The sequence below is a fragment of the Selaginella moellendorffii genome, unplaced genomic scaffold, assembly GCF_000143415.4.
Source record: "Selaginella moellendorffii unplaced genomic scaffold, v1.0 SELMOscaffold_96, whole genome shotgun sequence".
Lineage (NCBI taxonomy): Eukaryota > Viridiplantae > Streptophyta > Lycopodiopsida > Selaginellales > Selaginellaceae > Selaginella > Selaginella moellendorffii.
In genome coordinates, this window is record NW_003314357.1 from 334,524 (window position 1) to 353,461 (window position 18,938).

The 18,938-nt window shown below is 44.7% G+C and overlaps 4 protein-coding genes across 4 annotated transcripts; 2 read left to right on the forward strand and 2 right to left on the reverse strand.

The window, feature by feature from the left end:
• Positions 1–12,209: 12,209 nt before the first annotated feature.
• On the forward strand, positions 12,210–13,280 carry LOC9650494 (uncharacterized protein At2g39795, mitochondrial). The gene is made up of 3 exons (XM_002989265.2): positions 12,210–12,485; positions 12,541–12,893; positions 12,956–13,280. The coding sequence occupies exons 1-3, from the start codon at positions 12,252–12,254 to the stop codon at positions 13,122–13,124; spliced, it is 756 nt and encodes a 251-aa protein (XP_002989311.2). The 5' UTR covers positions 12,210–12,251; the 3' UTR covers positions 13,125–13,280.
• LOC9650446 (TVP38/TMEM64 family membrane protein slr0305) lies at positions 13,101–14,391 on the reverse strand. The gene is made up of 4 exons (XM_002989314.2): positions 14,168–14,391; positions 13,815–14,054; positions 13,488–13,705; positions 13,101–13,429 (listed from the first exon to the last, which is right to left on the reverse strand). The coding sequence occupies exons 1-4, from the start codon at positions 14,357–14,359 to the stop codon at positions 13,189–13,191; spliced, it is 891 nt and encodes a 296-aa protein (XP_002989360.2). The 5' UTR covers positions 14,360–14,391; the 3' UTR covers positions 13,101–13,188.
• Positions 14,392–14,401: 10 nt separating this feature from the next.
• LOC9650495 (peptidyl-prolyl cis-trans isomerase CYP28, chloroplastic) lies at positions 14,402–15,439 on the forward strand. Its single transcript, XM_002989266.2, has 3 exons — positions 14,402–15,008; positions 15,092–15,151; positions 15,227–15,439. The coding sequence occupies exons 1-3, from the start codon at positions 14,423–14,425 to the stop codon at positions 15,403–15,405; spliced, it is 825 nt and encodes a 274-aa protein (XP_002989312.1). The 5' UTR covers positions 14,402–14,422; the 3' UTR covers positions 15,406–15,439.
• A 7-nt stretch (positions 15,440–15,446) lies between these two features.
• On the reverse strand, positions 15,447–17,542 carry LOC112341978 (pentatricopeptide repeat-containing protein At2g13600-like). Its single transcript, XM_024663031.1, has 2 exons — positions 17,519–17,542; positions 15,447–17,333 (listed from the first exon to the last, which is right to left on the reverse strand). Exons 1-2 carry the CDS (start codon positions 17,534–17,536, stop codon positions 15,465–15,467), a joined length of 1,887 nt encoding a protein of 628 aa, XP_024518799.1. The 5' UTR covers positions 17,537–17,542; the 3' UTR covers positions 15,447–15,464.
• Between the last annotated feature and the right edge of the window lie 1,396 nt (positions 17,543–18,938).

Genomic DNA, 18,938 nt, shown 5'->3' on the forward strand with positions numbered 1-18,938 from the left:
TTGGGCATTCTTCTGCCGGCATCCTCGGCACTGGGTGCTTCCCACGCCCAACTCCCCAGATCCCAGCCAGGACTCCCACAAGATCCGGCGTGATTGATCGTGCTCTGGGGTTTCTTCCTCGCGTAGGTTCTTGTTTGTGTAATCTCGGCTTTTGCTGACCATTCTTGATTGAACTGATGTTCTTCCGTACAGAGAGTACTGTGTGAATCGGGATTTTCTCGATCGTTACCTTGAGTGGAATCGAAATGCAAGCACGATTTCTTTCCCCCAATTGCGTGATCTGGTAGAAACTTGTGCGCGTGGCTTTTGGATGATCTTGGCGCTCTCCAGTCCGATCCCATCGTTCCAGCAGCTGTGCTCTCGCGTCCGCAATTGCAGAGATGTCTCGCAGGGAAGAGAGCTCCACGCGCTTGTTCTTGGCAGCCCATACAGGGACGATACATTTCTCTCCAATCTCCTCATCCAGATGTACGGGAGCTTCGGCAAGCTTGGGGACGCGCGCGCGATCTTCGATTCCACCCACGCCCGCGATTCACACACTTGGAATCTCATGGTCACGGCGTACGCACGGATTGGACGCCTCGAGGAGGCGCGGCTGCTCCTCGATTCGATGCCCTACTGGAATCCAGTGGCCTGGAATGCCATGATAACAGCATATGCCCGAAATGGGCATTATGATTCTGCTATGATTCTCTTCCAAACCATGCCCGCGCGAACGGTGGTGACGTGGAACGCGATGATGCAAGCGCTAGTGGAAGCAGCAAGATACTCCGATGCCGAGTCCTTGTGGCGGAATATACCCGAGCTTACCGTGGTGACGTGGACGACTATGCTTGTAGCATTTGCCCGGCAAGGGCATATTGCGCGTGCCAAGGAGATCTTTGATATGATGCCCGAGAAGAATGTCACCACATGGACCGCTATGCTCAATGCCTACTGTGCTGTCGGGGATTTGGCGACCTCGGAAATAATTCTAGAATCTATGCCGGAACACAACGTTGTTTCCTGGACTTCAATGGTTGTCGGCTATGGCCACAAGGGAAATCTCGAGAGCGCTAAAGTGGTGTTCGATCGTATGCCAGAATATTCCCTAGTGTCCTGGACGTCCATGGCACACGCGTACGCATCTAGAGGGCACATGACCGAGGCGGAGAGAATGTACGGTTTGATGCCAGAACGAAACGTTGTGACGCAAACCTCGATGCTAGCAGCATATGCCCAGAATGGGCATCCGGAAATGGCCAAGAATGTTTTTGACGCCATGGCCGAGAGAAACACCGTATCCTGGAATTGTATAATTGGAATGTACGCCGCGACCGGGCAGCTCAAGGCCGCCAAGCGACTGTTTGAGACGCTGCCCGAGCCAGACGTGGTGACGTGGACGACCATGATTGGCGCCTTCTCTAACACGTGGCACGGGCAGCACTACTTCTACCGCCTCAACGTCGAAGGCATCCAGCCCAGCGAGGTGACATTCACCGGCGTTTTGTCCGGGGCCACCGCCTGCCAGCTAGGACGGTCGCGCTTCGTGGACATGGTGGGCGATTACCACGTGGCGCCATCCACGGTGCACTATGGCTCCATGGTGGACGCGCTGGGCCGGGCCGGGCAGGTGGAATATGCGGCGCGGCTGGTGGAGGAGATGCCCGTGCCGCCGGATGCCGCGGCGTGGGGGGCGGTACTGAGCGCTTGTAAAACGCAGCGCGACGTGAGCCGCGCGGCATGGGCGGCAGTCCGCGCGTTTGATGTGGACCCGGCCAACGACACGCCTTATATGCTTCTCTCCAATGCCTGTGTTAGCTAGTTTACTCTTCTTCTAGAGTCAATGAAATTAGTCAACTCAGTTACTAATGAAGAAAGTCAACGGTTCTGGTCTCTATGAAATGGGCACAAAGATGAGGTCGCCAATCCCACAATTTGGGCGATCTTTGGGAACATGATAGACTAAACTGGCGGATGGATCAAAAATCTTCCAAAAGGTCGAGTCAAATCCCACGAGAATGGCGCAGCCAGTGCTGGAAAAGCTTGTCACCAGTGGATGCTTTGCGAGCAATCGCATGAGCGCGTCGCCTTTCACGTCCTTCATCCTTAGGAACGAGCCCGGCCAGCCATCGAATTCCCACGACAGAGTGACGAGCTCGTGGCGATGATTGTTTGCTCGGATCGTCATCCAGCTGATGGTCGAGTTTGGATTCCTCTCTCGCAATTCGATGCAATTCGTCTTGGCCGTGACCAGCGCGCACGCCAGGAGATTGTCCAGCCACGGGATTCCATAGAGTTTCTCCTCGGTTTGTAGCTCTTGTAAACACCCACGGACGAGACCACTCCAATCGACGCCGCAAGGCAAAGAAATCTTTGATCGTGGGATCCTCACTCTCACCTCTACAATGGATCTAGAAATCTCTTCCACTCCCTCGTGACCAAACTTCGATGATTTGGAGCGCAAGCTTCGGTCTGGGCGACCACACACGGTCCCCATGCTGACCAAGGATCCCCTTTTTAGTCTGTTTGACCTACCAAAGAAGGAAGTCCTCTTAAACCCTGGGAAGAACCCTAAATTCTCCGGGCAAATGCGAGCGCGATGGGCGTGCTCCTCTTCCAGCAGTGTAATGCAGGCGCTGCGGCGGCGCCCGTGAATCGGAGCAAGGATTGGCGTCCTGGCACGCTTTTCTGCGCGAGAAATCAGCGATTGATCACGGTATGCTGCTCGAATGGCGAGAAATCTGGTGTGGCGATCAAGGTAGAAGGGGATTCGACGTCTAAGAAGCGGCCGGTTTTGTCCAGGGCGCCGCCGCGATCTTTCGGCGTCAAGGATGAGGAGCTTGTCCCGGGCAAGGTTTTGACGGGCAGCGTGAAAGCGATCATGACGTTTGGCGCTTTCATCGATTTGGACGCCAGATTCGATGGGCTGCTCCACATCTCCAAGATCTCCGACCGCTTCGTTCAGAATGTGGAGGATGTTCTCACAGTCGGGCAGCAAGTCCAGGTGGAAATCGAGAGCGTGGATCTCCCAAAGCGGCGCATCCAGCTCAAGAGACATGCTCTAAAGGCTCAAGGATCAAAGGTCTCTTCGTCTGGAACAGCGCAGGTGGAAGGAACTGGAGCTCTTGCAGCAGTCCCGAAAGATCCTTCCACTGGTACTCAAGCAGCAAGGATCCGAGCTTCAACGAATGGAGCTCCAGTGGCTGGAAAAAATGGAGCAGCGGCTTCTCAAGATGATGGAACTAGCTCTTCCCGGATCGCAGGAACTTCGACAAAGCAACCTGGAACGAGATTCCAATCACGTAGCAGTGGCAGCACGACGCGTGAAGAGATCTCAAAAGAACCAAGCTCTTCTCCCGCGCCAAGGCTCTCTTCGAGGATTCCTCCACCAAAGACGAGCTACCAGAAGGGTCAGGTGGTGAGTGGAGTTGTGAAGAACTACACGAGGCGAGGGTGTTTCGTCCAGCTCCCAGGAAACCAAGAGGGATTCTTGCATGCCAATGAGATCGAGTCAAGTAGAGAACAGGAGCCCACTCCAGTCGAGAACTTGGTGAAAGTTGGGCAAGAGCTCAAAGTGAAGGTTCTTCGGATAATCGATGGGCGGATCAACTTGACGATGAAAGAGGAAGTGGATCTGAAGAAGATCAAGGAGGAGCTCAATGAGAATGTGTTCGCTACCAATCCGTTTGAGCTTGCTTTCAGGAAGAACCCGGTGATCAGGGGGTACCTCAAAGAAACTGGGAGGCTCCAGGGTTCAGAGCATGGAAACGAAGAACGAACAACAAGGGATGTTGAAGAAAATTCGAGTGAGGAAAGCTCTTCTAGACAAAGATAGAGTTGGATTACTTGCTTGACAATGGATCCCATGTTTGTTTAGAAGAACTCTGCAAAGTAGACTTTGTTGCCAACGTGAATATGTTTGCACTGATTGGTCTACGCTTTACAGAAGGCCTTAGAGTGGAATGGAGCACCATACCAGAGTGGTGGAGCTCACGATTCCCCACCTTGATATGAGTAAAGCAGTGGAGGTCACTCATCGATGAGCGCACGTAGTCATCCATCACCACCCAGAAGGAGGAAAAGGGACGCATTAGAAAGATCAAGAAGCAATCTAATGACCAAAAGCTTCATGAGACTGGGGTGGCAAGGGTTGCCCCATCTGGGACTCTCATGGCATACCTACAACCTCTCAGAAGCAAGCTTCTATGGATTCCAAGCCATTGGCAAGTATAACATGCTGTCAGGAAATGTACGAGGCAAAGTAACCACGTTGGGGGGTAGACCCACCGCTTTGAATCATCCACAGTCCACACAATCAACTTCAATCCGTGAACCTGTGAAAACGAGAGCCTGGAGATCTCCATTGAGCGAAAGAACATTAAAGTCAGTTTCATACTGTCCATAAAATATATTTATCGGATCTGCGACATCGCAGTATAATCAGCAAAACAAACAGAAAATGGGACCTCATACCTGTGCTATACGTGAATTGGCCGGTTGTACATTTCAACCATTGCCTGCATCTCGAGGTTGTTGCCATAAACCTTCAAGGCAGTACCACCATTCATCAGTCAAGCAAGACAGCAAAAGAAAATCGATAAACAAAAAGACCTTATCTTTGCGTTTTCTGCAGTAAAGCCTTCTGTAATGAACAATGAAAAATTACCTCTTTCTCTTTCCTGCAAGAAAAAACAACTTGATAAGAGGTTCCTGTAACAGAAAATAGCAAACGTCAGCTGATTGTCAAAAGCATTCCACTCAGAATCATTGCCATGCAATCTCTGTACGCATCTCGCCAAAACTTTCAGGATTACCATAGACTTGATCAGAAAAAGCAGTTGCACAGCGACTGAACTTCCTCATGCTTCACAGAAGCCGGTTCCAAAGCTTGGTTATGACTCCCTTGTAGCTTGTTTATCTGGTGTGATTCAATCCGTGGCTGTTCTTTCATGGCGTTTCATCTCAAGCAGCGCCTGCAAGAAAGAAAAAGCACTATGTCTATATAAGCGGCTGAACGAAAAACCTGATTACCTGATCGTAAGTTCTGCTTGCGAGTTTTCAAAAGCGTCCTTTCCAAAGCCAACTCTCAGTGAAAGGGCGCGAATCAATGCGGGGCCTGGCGGCTGCAAAGACGAGATTCCAAGACCGCCCAATTATCATCCCGATGCATCGACCAAAGCCTCCAGAGATCCAGCAATCCAGAGAAAAAAGATATGAAATCTCTCTCGCGCGCAATCGCAATCAGCTGGCGGCCGAGCTCTCAAGCTCCAGTGCTATGCCTAGGACCAAGGATGAGACGAAAAGAATTCTTCTCGGCAGTCTCGAGCTTTATAGACTCGCTGGTCCACAGCCTTGCTAAGTCCTTTTTGATTGTGGTCAGCAACCTTTTTTCAACGAGCTTCTTGATTGCGTCAAATGAGAACTAAGGGACATGGTTTTCAAAACTACCTTGTTGGACAAAAGAAAAAGAAAAACTTTTACCTCCATCGTCAGCGTACGCGAGTTGTTGACGTCCTTGCCATTGTTTGCATCTTGTTTGCCAGCATCAAAGGACTCATGTCGATGTAAGTTTTGGGAGGTGTCCAATCCTCGCTCTGTGTAAACCAAAGTTGTGAGCTCAAAGGGAGACCCACCTGAAATCCATGAGTGTTCTGCTACAACAGAAGAGATGTGGAGCATGAGCTAAGAGATCACGGCCATGTCAATCAATGCACGAGCATGAGAAAAAGCAATGAAAAGCATTTGTCATTGGCTTCAGCTACCCCCTCTCTAACAATCAGACCATCCAAGACTGCAAAGCTGAGTATAGATGAAAGTAGTGCAAGATCTGACTCACCGTCTCGGAGAGGCGACGTCGATCCAATACCAGGAAACTAGTTGGACGATCGCGCGTTTTCTTTCCAGCGTCAGCAGCGGGCTCATAGTCGGGTGATAAGTAGAGTGTTGCTGTTAACTGCACCCAATCGGAACGGGATAATGAATCACTTCCTTCTGGAGGTTGACAATTTTACGAAAAAGAAGTATTAGCAAAAGTCTCATTTATTTTTGGAGTGTTATATTTATTCATGATATTTTAGTAATTTCATAATTTTTGGTTTGCTTAAGCAAACCTATAGGGGGATGGTAGTGAATATACATAGAATATTCTTGGATATTCTAGGATATTCTACCATCTAATGGTTGGTATTCATTTAAATTAATTTGGTATTTATAATTTATAAACATGTTTATAATTTATAAAATCTCTTAAACCCTTTCTAGTATATTCTTTTTTATTCTATCATCTAATGGTTGATATGCAATAAGATTAATCTTGTGTTTATAAATTACAAACATGCTTATAACTATAAACTTTATTTGATCAATTAGATTAATAACTAATAATAAAACTACCATTAAGCAAACCAAGCATTGCTACATGCAACGCGTAGCAATTTATTAATATAGCTATAATTAAAACATATAGCATTATATAATCTTAATATAATTTTTTTTGTTAATATGACATCAGACATTTCTAATACCAAATGTAAGTATTATTCAAACCCAAAAACACCTACCTAAGTACCTCAACATCTTTAATCAATTGAAAAAGAATTGAACTTTTTCTTAAATTATTCTCTTTCCATCTCAGCAGAAAACTTAAGGTTTTACTGAGTTTTAAATATTATATTGTATTTTGCTATATTATAATATGTGTTGAGAGAGCTGCCTCTTTAACTCCTAAAATTGCAAAATACTGATTCAAGCAAGTATTAGTTCTCTTTCAGGTAAGTAAGATTTACATCAAACTGTTAATTGCATCAATCTGGTAGTTTAATATGAACTTCTATGGAGTTTTATAATCAAGCTTCACTTGTAGTAAAAAGAGCTTTAGTGTATTATATCCCTAGAGATCCAAGTTCATATGCATTAAGCTCGTTGATGGTTTTTGAATTGTTATTGAAATGCATGCTAAGCTTATATGTTAGCTTCTAAATTGCCAACTTGGATCACTATCACAACCTTACAATTCTTTAAGACTATTTAGATGTCTTTTTAACAACCTATAGCACAGATCATCATCATCGGTAAAGAAACATTCATCAGCTTGAGTATCATATCATATCAACTTAAGTATTCCCATGATCATTTCTTCGCAATATTGATCCATCCAGTTGGGGCTAGGAGTTCACAAAGTAGTATCTTTTAGTTCCACCTACACTTGAGGTAAGGAGTGAAGAAATAGAAGCACAAAAAAACATTAGAATAATCTTAAAACATCCAAAATCTTAATGCTAAAATCAGTATATAAAATAAAGTTAAACAAAAAATTAATGTTATTTCAACATACTATAGCCTAGGATATGGGTACTCCACTACCTAACATAGTATGGAGCTTGAGTTTAAAACTAAATTGAATACAAAACAAGAATAAACATATTTAATAGGGAGTTAAACAATGTCTCAGATGGTCAGCCATACCTTTGACCCACTATAGTGCATCTAAATTTAAAACTAAAATTCATGTCTATTACATTATGAAATGAGTGTGTGGTACATAATCAAATCCCTTATGAGCATCAAATCTTTTTATTTAGCCTTTATATATAAAATGTTGTTATATAAAGCCTAATATAATTTTAACATACCGGTGGCCCAATACAAAGAGTTGCATACCCCATTGATTAGTATAGTATAGAGTTTGGGCTTAGACACAAGCTGAATGCAGATGTAATTTATTTTAAATTTTATTATTGTTTTAAGTGTATATATTTAAATTATATATATATCTAAAATGTTTTTCTTTTAAAATATTAAATATATTAAATTATAGGTAAGTTCAATAGATAAACTATTGAACTTTAAACTTAGAAATAAAATCTTTAAAATACACCACATATGAAATTATTAAATTTTATTGCTAAACTGGAAGGAGGTGTGCTATAGGTTCAATAGTGTGCATCCACAACTATACACTACCATGTAAAAGAGGTTTAGAATTGTATATTTTCATAAATTCTTTCCTTTGATTAGTTTTGAATATGAATAATATTAAAGTATAACATTTTTTGCTATGTTTGCAATATTTAATTATAAAATCAACCCATATGCTTTTGAGTTCAAATCCTTTGTTAGTAGCCTAAGGCTTTGAAATTCAAATTCCACTCTATTGCCTTAGCACACATATTTAAGGGTTATATTATGCTTAATATGATACTTCACTATAGGATATAGGGTCAAAACCACATGCATTACATAAATGTAATCTTTATAATCTTTGGCAAAGGCACAAAACTACTAAAGGCATTGTTATGATGTATTGCATAGCTCCCCACCATAACATCAATAAAGTGATTTGGTATTGGTGGAGTTTCCTTGTCTTAGGGATCAAACTACCTTAGTGGGTTGCCCTCTGCAAAATAAAAGCTTAACTTGGTCCACAAGTATATTGATTGATTTGAGTGGATGGGCAATAGGATTCATAATATATAATACACATTTTTCAGATTCAATTGCTTCACGGGGGAGTAATGTGAGGTCTTGTGTGTGTGTGTGTGTCTATATATATATATAGATACAACTAAGATTAGCAGCTAATCTTAGTGGCCACATCATCAATAACATCATCATTAGTCTTGGTAATCTTAATTTATCCTATTTGCCACTATACTTAGGGTCCTATCACTAGAGCCATGTAATAAATCATAGTTTATAAAAATACAAAGACAAAATAAAATAATAAATCAAATTATGGATAATTTAAAAAATATAATACTACAATAAGTATGCTAATATAACCACTTAAAAAAATATAGTAATAATCTAATTTGAATTTCGTAGACAAGCTTTATAAACTTATGAGCTGGTACTTAATATAGTCTCTTTCACTATAAAAAAAAGTTTGATATACCATTTGTGTATTAAAGAATTTGGAAAACAAACTAAATTTGTTCTCTACATGCTCAATATGTTGTAATGTTGTTATTGTCTCAGTTTATCTAAACACTCTATAGAAATGGATAACTTGCAAAGCTCAATCCAATTAATACCCCAATCTCTAGATATTGTTGAGTGATTGGCATCAAACCCACAACAAAAGAACTTCAACTTTAAATTATGTGGCTATCAAATATGTGCCAGAAAAAGCCAAAGATACAATTGTACTTCCATGTGGCAGCTGATAGGGAAAGTGATAGGATGGCAGTTAGCCAAGTGGAAGAATTTTAAGATTTTAAGAGGTGAGTAGAGAGAATTAAGGTGCTGGTCTTCTAGGGGGTATGGCTTAATGCAAAATCACATTCATAGGACAATGGGAGAATATTAGGAATCTGGATATGAGAATCTCACGCAAGGACATCATCAAGCAGTAAGGGAATCTTGAGCCTGGAAGAAAATAAAAGGTGAGAGTTTAAATTTAGGGGTCGGCCAAGCTTCACCCCTTAGACAACCATAGTTTCCACCTTAGAGAGGAGAGAGTGTTCCTAGTGAGGTATCTCTTTAGGCTCGAGATTGGATGTGGAAACAGGGTGCTCCCAAGCTTTTTATAGTCAATCACAAGCTGTAGCAGCCCAACACAATCTGGATGGACAAAGAAGCTTGTCACTTTTCTTTGTGATCTGGGTTGTGGGATCTCTTTATTATGATTGCAGATGGCTAGTGTTCTCAGGGATGATAGGAGCTGGAGTGTGGAGGCTGCAGCATCCTTGTTACTAGAAGGGCTTGGGAGCTGCTGCAGCCATACTAGACAAGTTTAGAGGCAAGTGGGTGAGAGGTTGGTGAAGATAGGGCTCAAGCCAGACTATGGACCATTTGTTGCAAGCACATTGCACAAACCAAATGGCATAATTGTGTTTTAAAGTAATCTTCATTAGCCACTAGAGTGAAGATCTAGCTTATAACAGAAATGAGCTCTAGCGCATAAAACAAACTTTACAAATTGGATATTCATTTGGATATAGCTACATTCTTAATCATTAAGTTTATTTGCAAGAACCAAAACTGTCGCAAATCTGATTTAGCTGCGAGCTCTATTGTTGCCTCTGTCCTAGTTGGCCACATCTTGGCATCTATGGCGCCTAAACCACCATGTTAAGTGGCTTTACAATAAAACGCCACACAAGTTCAGAAAGCCACAATCTTTGGCTCATTGTGGGAGAGAGTTTTTAGTTTAAGGAAAAACCTGGTAGAAAACTTGAAAGAAGACAAAGATCCTTAAAGACGAGAAAGATAACTCAAATGTATGTAAAATATCAGTGAGTGGTGCAGCTATAGATGCATAATTTGCAACAAATTTACACAGATAATTATAGAGGCCAAGGAAAGAACTTAGATGCTTAATCAACTAAGGTTCTGGCTAGTTGGAGATTTCTTGGCACTTATCAAGGACTTGAAGAGTCTTCTCCAAGAGGCACAAATGTGGTATATATCATCAGAAACTATAAATCTTGTCATTGCATTATAAATGCACCACATTTTTGTGTTTTTGATGAGTTATGAAATCATAACTACATAGTTTAAGCAAACAAAGTGTTTGACTTTTAGAAATTTTGTTTTGGATTGCAGATGCATATACGTAGCATTCACTGCAGAAAAGCGGTGAGACTTGGCACAATGAAGTCAGATGTAGGGCTCAGACCAGCAAGGAAGCCCTCACCACTGCTTGCTGCCCACTGTGATTGCTTGGGGAGCTGATCAACGAGTGCCTACAGGAAATCTCCATCACTATCATGCCGCAAGCTTGCAACTTAGAGGAGCTCCGATCTCTAGCGGATCCTGCTGATGCCGCATGTGAAGAGAAAGAAGTGGAGGGCAGTGCTCAAGCTCATGTGCGCCGGGCGGAGTGGAGCCATTGTGTATACACAATCATGCCAATCATATTGGAGCAGGGCATGGAGCTGGTAGACAGATTATGTGGTAGTGGCAAGGGTAGTTTGAGAATTGAAAGTGAGCATGGAGCTCAATGGTGAGCTTCTACACCAAGTCTCCTACATTTGTAGCTCTGTAAAGGAGATACTATTTTGAAGACCCTATCCATTGTGTTTTCTTTGAACTTTCCAACGTGAGCATTACAAAGTTGAAATAAAGGTACAAAAGGTCTAAACTCTTAGTATGAAAATGAAATCTAAGCACATATTTTGATCATTTTTATTAAGATATAAATTTTCATAAATAAGTCAATTAACTATTTGGGAGAAATGCAAGTAGACTTATGTGTCATAGACATATGAGGAAAGTGCAGATATAATTTCATTTCAAATGTTGCAGGTGCATATATAATTTACAATCATTCCTTTAAGCCATCAATATAGCCATCTGTTTTAGGATGATAAGAAGACACAAAGGACTATTGAAGGTTGAGCCATTGTATTAACACTTTAATAACACTAGAACCCAGGTTAGGATTTTGATTCACTCTCTGTTGCAAAACCTACCATTTGAATAAGGAATTGTGCAATCAAATTAACTAGTACATCTGGCAAACACAGACTTCAATCCACCAAGTGAGGAAATTAGAGCTAATAATTCTAAGAAAAGCACCATCAAGTTTTATATAACCAATTCAAATGGATAGGAAACTTGTACACATCTTGATATTATATGCAAACCTTTATAATATCAGATATAGAATTACCATGGAAGACATATATAAATATTAATTGATGTAGCATGTTGGTGCTAGTGAACAATATCACTTATCACCATCATTAACATGTATCCTCTAAGATCAATGAGCACCATTTAGTGTTCAACCAAAACTTATAATCTTCCAAAATACATCTTATAATTATGTATTATTATTTGATAAAGAAAACAATAAAGAAACACCAGAGCCACCCAGTCTTTGCATCCAAAAGATGTTTGTACCACCCACCAACCAAAGAACTTACCCTTAATGGTCTAGTCTCTCACTTCCCATCCAAAAGATGTTTATACCACCCACCAACCAAAGAACCTACCCTTAATGATCTAGTCTCTCACTCCATGCATTCTTGTGCTCTCAACTTGAATTCTTGTGCTCTAGCAAGCATTCAATTGGCAATCTTCCATGGATTCTTCTCTTGCAAATTTGAAGACCTCTCACTTCAAAGAATACTCTGTTGGAGACAATTAACATGATCCAAAAGCTATTGCCATGAGACTTTCGCATTAAAGTCACAATCCAGGACTACTAACCGGCTGTGGGACGAAGTTCAAAGGCCATCCAGGCCTCCTAGAAATCACTTACCCTTGGACTTAGTATAAAGCTATGCCGGCCCTAAGGGTTTAGGGCTTAGGGCTTTTCGGCTATGGCGTCACGTGTTCTTGGGCGACGCCTCGGAAGCTATGCCGTTGCGAGATTTCTTCCCGCAGTGGCAGCTCCCAGGCACTCGCTCGCCCTCACCCGTTCCATCCCGCTCGCAGCGCTAGCATCGTCATCGTCAGCCCGAGCTTTTGGCTCCAAATCCTCTTCCGGCGACAGTGGCCTCTTGAAGGTTCTCAAGTCGGAGATTGAGCACGAGAAAGGCGAGAACGAAGGCGGGGTGAGCAAACTGTTTTGTCTTCGGTGCGTTATCTTTCCTTGTGTTCTTGCTCTAGGATATCAAGGTGAAGCCACCGTCGCCTTTCACGCTCCACAACGAGAGCGGGAGGCAAGAGGTGATCCTCCGCCGCTCCTACAACTCGGAGGACATCGCAGTGACGTGCCTGTTCCGCGTCTCGCCTTACGATGAGCCGGAGGAGGAAGAGGAGAGCGAGGAGGACGAGCCCGACACTCCAGTTTCCCAGGAGGAGATCCATATGGTGGTCACCATCGCCAAGGGAGGCGATGGCCCGTCGCTGGAGATAAGCTGTACGTGCTCGCAGGGCGAGATCGAGATCGAGAAGATCTCGTATCTGGATGACGAGTCGAGCAAGGACGACGAGCTTGCTTACACCGGCCCAGTCTTCGGGTAAGTCCCTCGATCTTGGTGATCTTGGTCGTTTGATCTGCTGCGAACGTTTTCGTTTCCAGGGAATTGGATGAGAACCTCCAGAAGCAGTTTACCAAGTACCTGGAGGCCCGAGGCATCAACGAGGAGCTGTGTAACTTCCTTGTCAACTACATGCCGGAGAAGGAACGCCAGGAGTACATTCGTTGGCTGGAGAAGATTGAGAAGTTCGTGAAAAAGGAGGCCAAGTAGTATCATAGCGCTCACCGTATGAAACAGATTTTCTTAGGTAGTTCTTGCCTGATTTTTGTTGTTCTTAAGAAAGAGGGCGACGCTGAGGATCCAGCTCCACGCTCTCTAGTTGGAGGCTGGGCGAGGTCGGAAGTTGTTGCTCGGCTTTGAGTTCCATCTCTTGGAGAGCTCTCCGGCCGTAGGCCGTGAGTGAGACCCCGGCTGCCAGTGCCACGCAGAAGCCCACGACGTTGTAAGTGATCTCCACAGCGTTCATGTGTCGCTTGGCGTGCTTGGCGTCGGCCAAACTCTTGAGTAGCCTCCCACTGCGAAGAAAAGCTTGTTAGATCCTCCACACGTAAACGAAAAGTGAGAGCTTTTTACCTGTAGATGGTGATGAAGGCTTCTGGGACCATTCCAGCGATGGAGCCGGCGATGTAAGGCCAGAACTCGATGTTGGTCGCGGCGATGGCGTAGTTGAAGAGCGTGTAAGGGATCGGGGCGACTCGGAGGAGCGTCACAGTGCGGAACTGGTGGAACCAGCCACCGGATTCAGCAGCTCTCAGCACGGCAGCCTTTCGTGGCCACTTTGAAAGCCATTCCTGCCAAGGGAAGCCAAAGCCAGGAAAGTTTAGATCAATCGAAAGATAATGAAAAACAGTGCTTGACAAAGACGAAGGAGCAAACAGAAGAAATGAAATGGTTGCTTACTTGGATGCGGTGATGGAAGAGGTAGTGGCCGACGAAGTATGGGAGCGTTTGGCCGATGGTCGTGCCAACCATGATGATAATGAAGCCGATTCCATATCCAAAGATGATGCCGGACAACCACATCGGGGGCCCGGATGGAATGAGCAAGACCGGGAAGATGGAGAGAGCCGCCATGAGCACCAGGGCCAGCTGATGCCGCTTGAATCGTGACGCTACCCACACCAGCACCGGGATTACGATCTGGCGAGAGGAGAAAGAAGAGGCTTTAGAAGAAATTTCCCCTGCCGTGAGAGAAGAAGACCGAAATTTCGGGCCGGATCGACCGTAGGACTCGGTCGATGGATGAGACTGACCTTGTCGAGCAGCAGCGGCAGGATCCAGATCGCAAACACGATGCTTAGAGCCACGCCCAGAGCGGCGATTCCGATGATCTTGATCCACCGCCATTTCGTCTTCCTATGTCTGGGCAGCAGCGGTGCGGGCACCAGATCCACGACCTCGAATTCGTCGATCTCAGCCTCTTCCATCCGCCGGGCCTCCCCCATTCTTTCTTCTCGGGGAGTGGTTCTTGGAAGAACCCTAAAAAATATTTCTCTGGAAGGAACTAGATGGTGATTCTTTCGCCGCCTTCCTGCTGCGATTACCAATGCGGCAGACGCATCGCCTTGCTCGCCGCCACAGCTGCCGCGGCATCGTCGACTCTTGCCGCCTCCGCCACTCCTTCGATCGATCTTGTTGACACGAGCATCACCGATCGAGTGTTCTTCAATCTGGGGCTATGCCAGAGCAGCAACACGCCCGCGGGGGGCCGGCCGGCGTGCAGCGATTCCGATTCGCAGCCCCTTGGCCGTGTCGTGATCGGCCTCTACGGCAATCAAGTGCCACACACAACCCGATTGATCAAGGCCATGGCCACCGGCGCGGCGGGGAGCTCCTACCAAGGCACGGTCTTCCACAAGGTGATCCAGGGCCGCTACATCCAAGCCGGGCACCAGGGATCCAAAGAGAAGGGCGAGGTTTCTCCGCCATCGCCAGATTATCTGGAATCCAACCCCGACACGGTCAGTCCCAGATCTTTCCTCCTCCGCCACAGCCGCCCAGGAACGGTGTCGCTGTGCCTGGCCGAGAACGACGACGACGAATCCATCCGGCTCAATCCGGATTATCGCAACGTCCAGTTCATGATCACCACAGGCACGATAATCTTCTTCTCTTCCTTTCATTGAGATCGATCTTGCATGGCTTCTCGGTTTCTTTGCTCTTGTGTTCTTTGCCAGGCCCAGGCCCAGCTCCCGACCTGGACAATCGAAACATCGTGTTTGGAACTGTTCTTCAAGGTAAAAACTCCTCTCTCTTTTTCTCTCTCTCTAGGAGATCTCTTGGGCTCGGTGAGGTGGCAATTTTCTTTGCAGGGATTGATATCGTGGCATCGATCGCAGCCATGCCGACTTTCAAACCCAGCGACCGAGTCCGCGAGTTTAACAACATCGCCCAGATCTTGGGCGACGTCCGTGCTAGCAATGCCAGGAGTTCTTGGTACAGGCCCGTCAAGCCTGTGCTCATCACTAGCTGTGGAGAGGAACTCCAATAAGAGTTTCAATCAACAGAGCTCTCTCGATGTTTGACACACGAGTACTTTGAGGTGAACTGCTAGCTCCCAGCCCTTCCGCCAGCTCGCTCGAGAACTTTGCAGCTTTGGTCCACCATTCCAGCTCTTCTATACACGTTGGCCATGACAACGTAGGCTCCAGCGTCCCTGTCGTTCAGCTTGATCATCGACTCGAACGCCATCTCCGCGATGCTCACGTTTCTCCACTTCTCCGACGCTCCCAGCACCGAGGCCCACACTGTGGAGTCGGGCTCGAAAGGCATCCTCTCCACCACCGCCACCGCCTCGTCCAGATGGTTTCCACGGCCCAGGAGATCCACCAGGCAGGTGTAGTGCAACATGTTTGGAGAGATCCCGAACTTGGTGCTCATGAGCTCGAAGAACTCCCGGCCTTTGTCGACCAGCCCCGCGTGGCTGCAAGCCGTGAGCAGCGAGAAGAAAGTCACGCCATTCACTTGGACACGCTCGCGCAGCATTTGCTCGAAGAGATCCAACACGCTGCTCGTGTCTCCCGCGTGGCTGTGAGCTTCCAGCAGCGAGTTCCAAGTCACCAGATCCTTGCTGCCTCGATCCATGGAGTGGAAGACTTGGCGAGCTTCGTCCACGCTCCCGCACTTGCCATAGAAGCTGACGAGCGAGCTCCCAACGACGGGGTCGTGCCTGTGGACTGATCCAATCTCCTTGGCGTGGATCTTCCTCCCGGTTTCCAGGTCCCCCAGGCTTCCACAGGCCTTGAGCACCGCGGCAAAAGTTAGAGTGTCAGCTCTCACGGTGCTCTCGCGTTTCATCCGGCAGAAGAGCTCCACTGCCAGCCTCGCATCGCCACTCTCGGCGTAGCCGAAGATGAGAGCGTTCCAGGACACGACCGTGCGGCTCGGCATCCTCTCAAACACCTCTCGAGCGCTTTGCAAGCTTCCACACTTGGCGTACATGTTGACGAGGCTGTTCGCCACCTTTGCCTCGAGCTCGCCTCCATGGCTCCTCTGGACGATTTGCGAGTGGATCTCCATTCCCTTTTCCAAGCACAGAGCTTTCACTCCATCGCTGCTACCATCGAAGCTTGCACAGGCCTTGAGAGCGGCCACGAAAGTCCGAGCATCCGGGACGACTGGAATCAACGCCATCTCCGAGAAGAGCTCTAGCGCAGCTCGGCCATCGCCACACTCGGCATAGCCAAGGATCATACAGTTCCAAGATACGAGATCTCGAGCAGCCATCCTATCGAAGACTCCCCTCATCTCCTCCAAGCTCCCACACTTGGCGTACATCCTCAGCAGCGAGTTTGCGACGAGCATCTCCATCTCGAGCCGGGATTTTGCTACTTGAGAGTGGAGGAGCTTGGCCTTTCGCAGCGACACCACTTTCACGACCTTCCCGGCTAGAAGCACGCCTCGTTCTCTCTCGGCACTCGTTGAGCAAGCCTTGAAAGCCGCGGCATAAGTCACGGAGTTGGGAGCGATCCCTTCGACTTGCATGAGCGATAGCAAGCGCAAAACCAGATCGAGCTCGCCAATCTCGCCATAGCCGGAGATGAGAGACGTCCACGAGATCACGTCGTGGTATTGCATTCGATCAAAAACTCGCTGCGCCTCTCGCAAGCTCCCACACTTTGCATACATATGGATCAAGGAATTGAGAAGTATCAAGTCCATCGCGAATCCTCTCCTCGCTACTGTCAAGTGAACGAACACTCCCTTGTCTAGAAACCACCGAAGATCATATGATACTCCAAGAAACTTTCCTTGAATCTGGTAAGCTTGGATGGTTTCTTCCAGTTCTTCTTTCTCGCTATGAATCTCCAAGCTTGCACAGAGAGCCTTGAGAACCGCGACGTAGCTGAGAGAATTGGGCTCTATGTTCCGCGATTGCATGGTCGAGAGCAGGTGAAGAGCCGAGTGGGCATCTCCAATCTGGGCATAGCCAAACATGAGAGAGTTCCACGACACAACGTCGTGGCTGGGCATTGAATCAAACACGCGGTGAGCATCCTCCAGGCTGCCACACTTTGCGTACATTCGGACCAGAGTGTTAGAGACTTTGGTGTGGAGCTCGCAGCTATGGCGGTGGAGGAGGAGGCTGGAGTGGAGTCTCTTACCAGCATCGAGGTCTCCATTGTTGCCGCATGCCTTGAGAGCCGAGATGATGGCGGTGATGGAAATGGTGGGCTTTGCTCCAGCCTCGCAAATCTCATCGCAGCTCGGCACTACTGTGTTCTCGTGCCACAGTGACATTTAAGATCTTGTTTTTTAGAGATGCCAAATGTAGGCAACAAATATAAGCATCTTTATAATTTATAAACACAAATTAATCTTACTGCATGTGTTTGGTATTGGTTTGTGCAATTTTTTAAAAAATATATAAAATAGTAATGTTAAGAAAATGTTATATAATGTTTTCCTTCTGATATATATATATATATATATATATAGACACACACACACACACACACTATAAAAGATAGTAAAACATTATTATATTCCCAAAGTGAAAAAGAGGTATAACTTAGTAAATATTATTAATAAAGATATTAGATGCAAAGCACTACTTAGGAATATATTTAGAATACTAAGATTTTAAGAAATCTAATACCCAACTCAATAAAAAGTAAAAAAAAAAAATTTGTTAAGTATAAATTAATTTTAGTTATTAGATGCAGAATATGAATATATTTAATACACTCCTAGATAAAATAAATTGCTACGCATTGCATGTAGCAACTCTTGGTTTGCTTAATAGTAACATTATTCTTACTTATTAATCCAATTGATCAAATAAAATTTATAATTATAAGCATGTCTATAATTTATAAGCACAAGATAAATCTTATTGCATATCAACCATTAGATGATAGAATAAAAAACAAATACTAGAAAGGGTTTAAGAAAGTTTATAAATTATAAAAATGTTTATAAATTATAAATACAAAATTAATCTAAATGAATAACAACCGTTAGATGGTAAAATATCCTAGAATATCTAAGCATATTCTAGGTATATTCACTACCATCTCAGTCCCCCTACAGATTTGCTTAAGAAAATTAAAAAGAAAAAGATAAAAACAAATTTTTTTAATTAAATATAAGATATAAACAAATTTAAAATACTAAGACATTAAGAAAATATGAGGTTTAAGTGTATAGCTACAATGCTATATACTAATATTAGTTTAGTGGGATTTTGATAGCCATCAAATTAATTTCAATATAGACTATTTACTTCTCTATATAAGTTAGAGTTTTTAAGCTAATTAAATATATATATTTCTGTATTTTATGCACTCCTATTGGTGGAGTTGAAGGGTAGTTCTATTTCAAGTGCTTAATTTTATGCTTTTGGTTTAAATCTAACTTTTGCATTGTTTAGACTTTTGTTTTTATTCTTGTAGTTTTTTTTTTCTATTTCTTCTTTTTTCCTTTTTTTCTTTCTGTTCTTTTTCATGGCAAAGCAATAGCTTCATCCTCCTTTGATTTTGGAGCAATAATTAGTACAATTGTTCAATGTTATATAGTTATAAT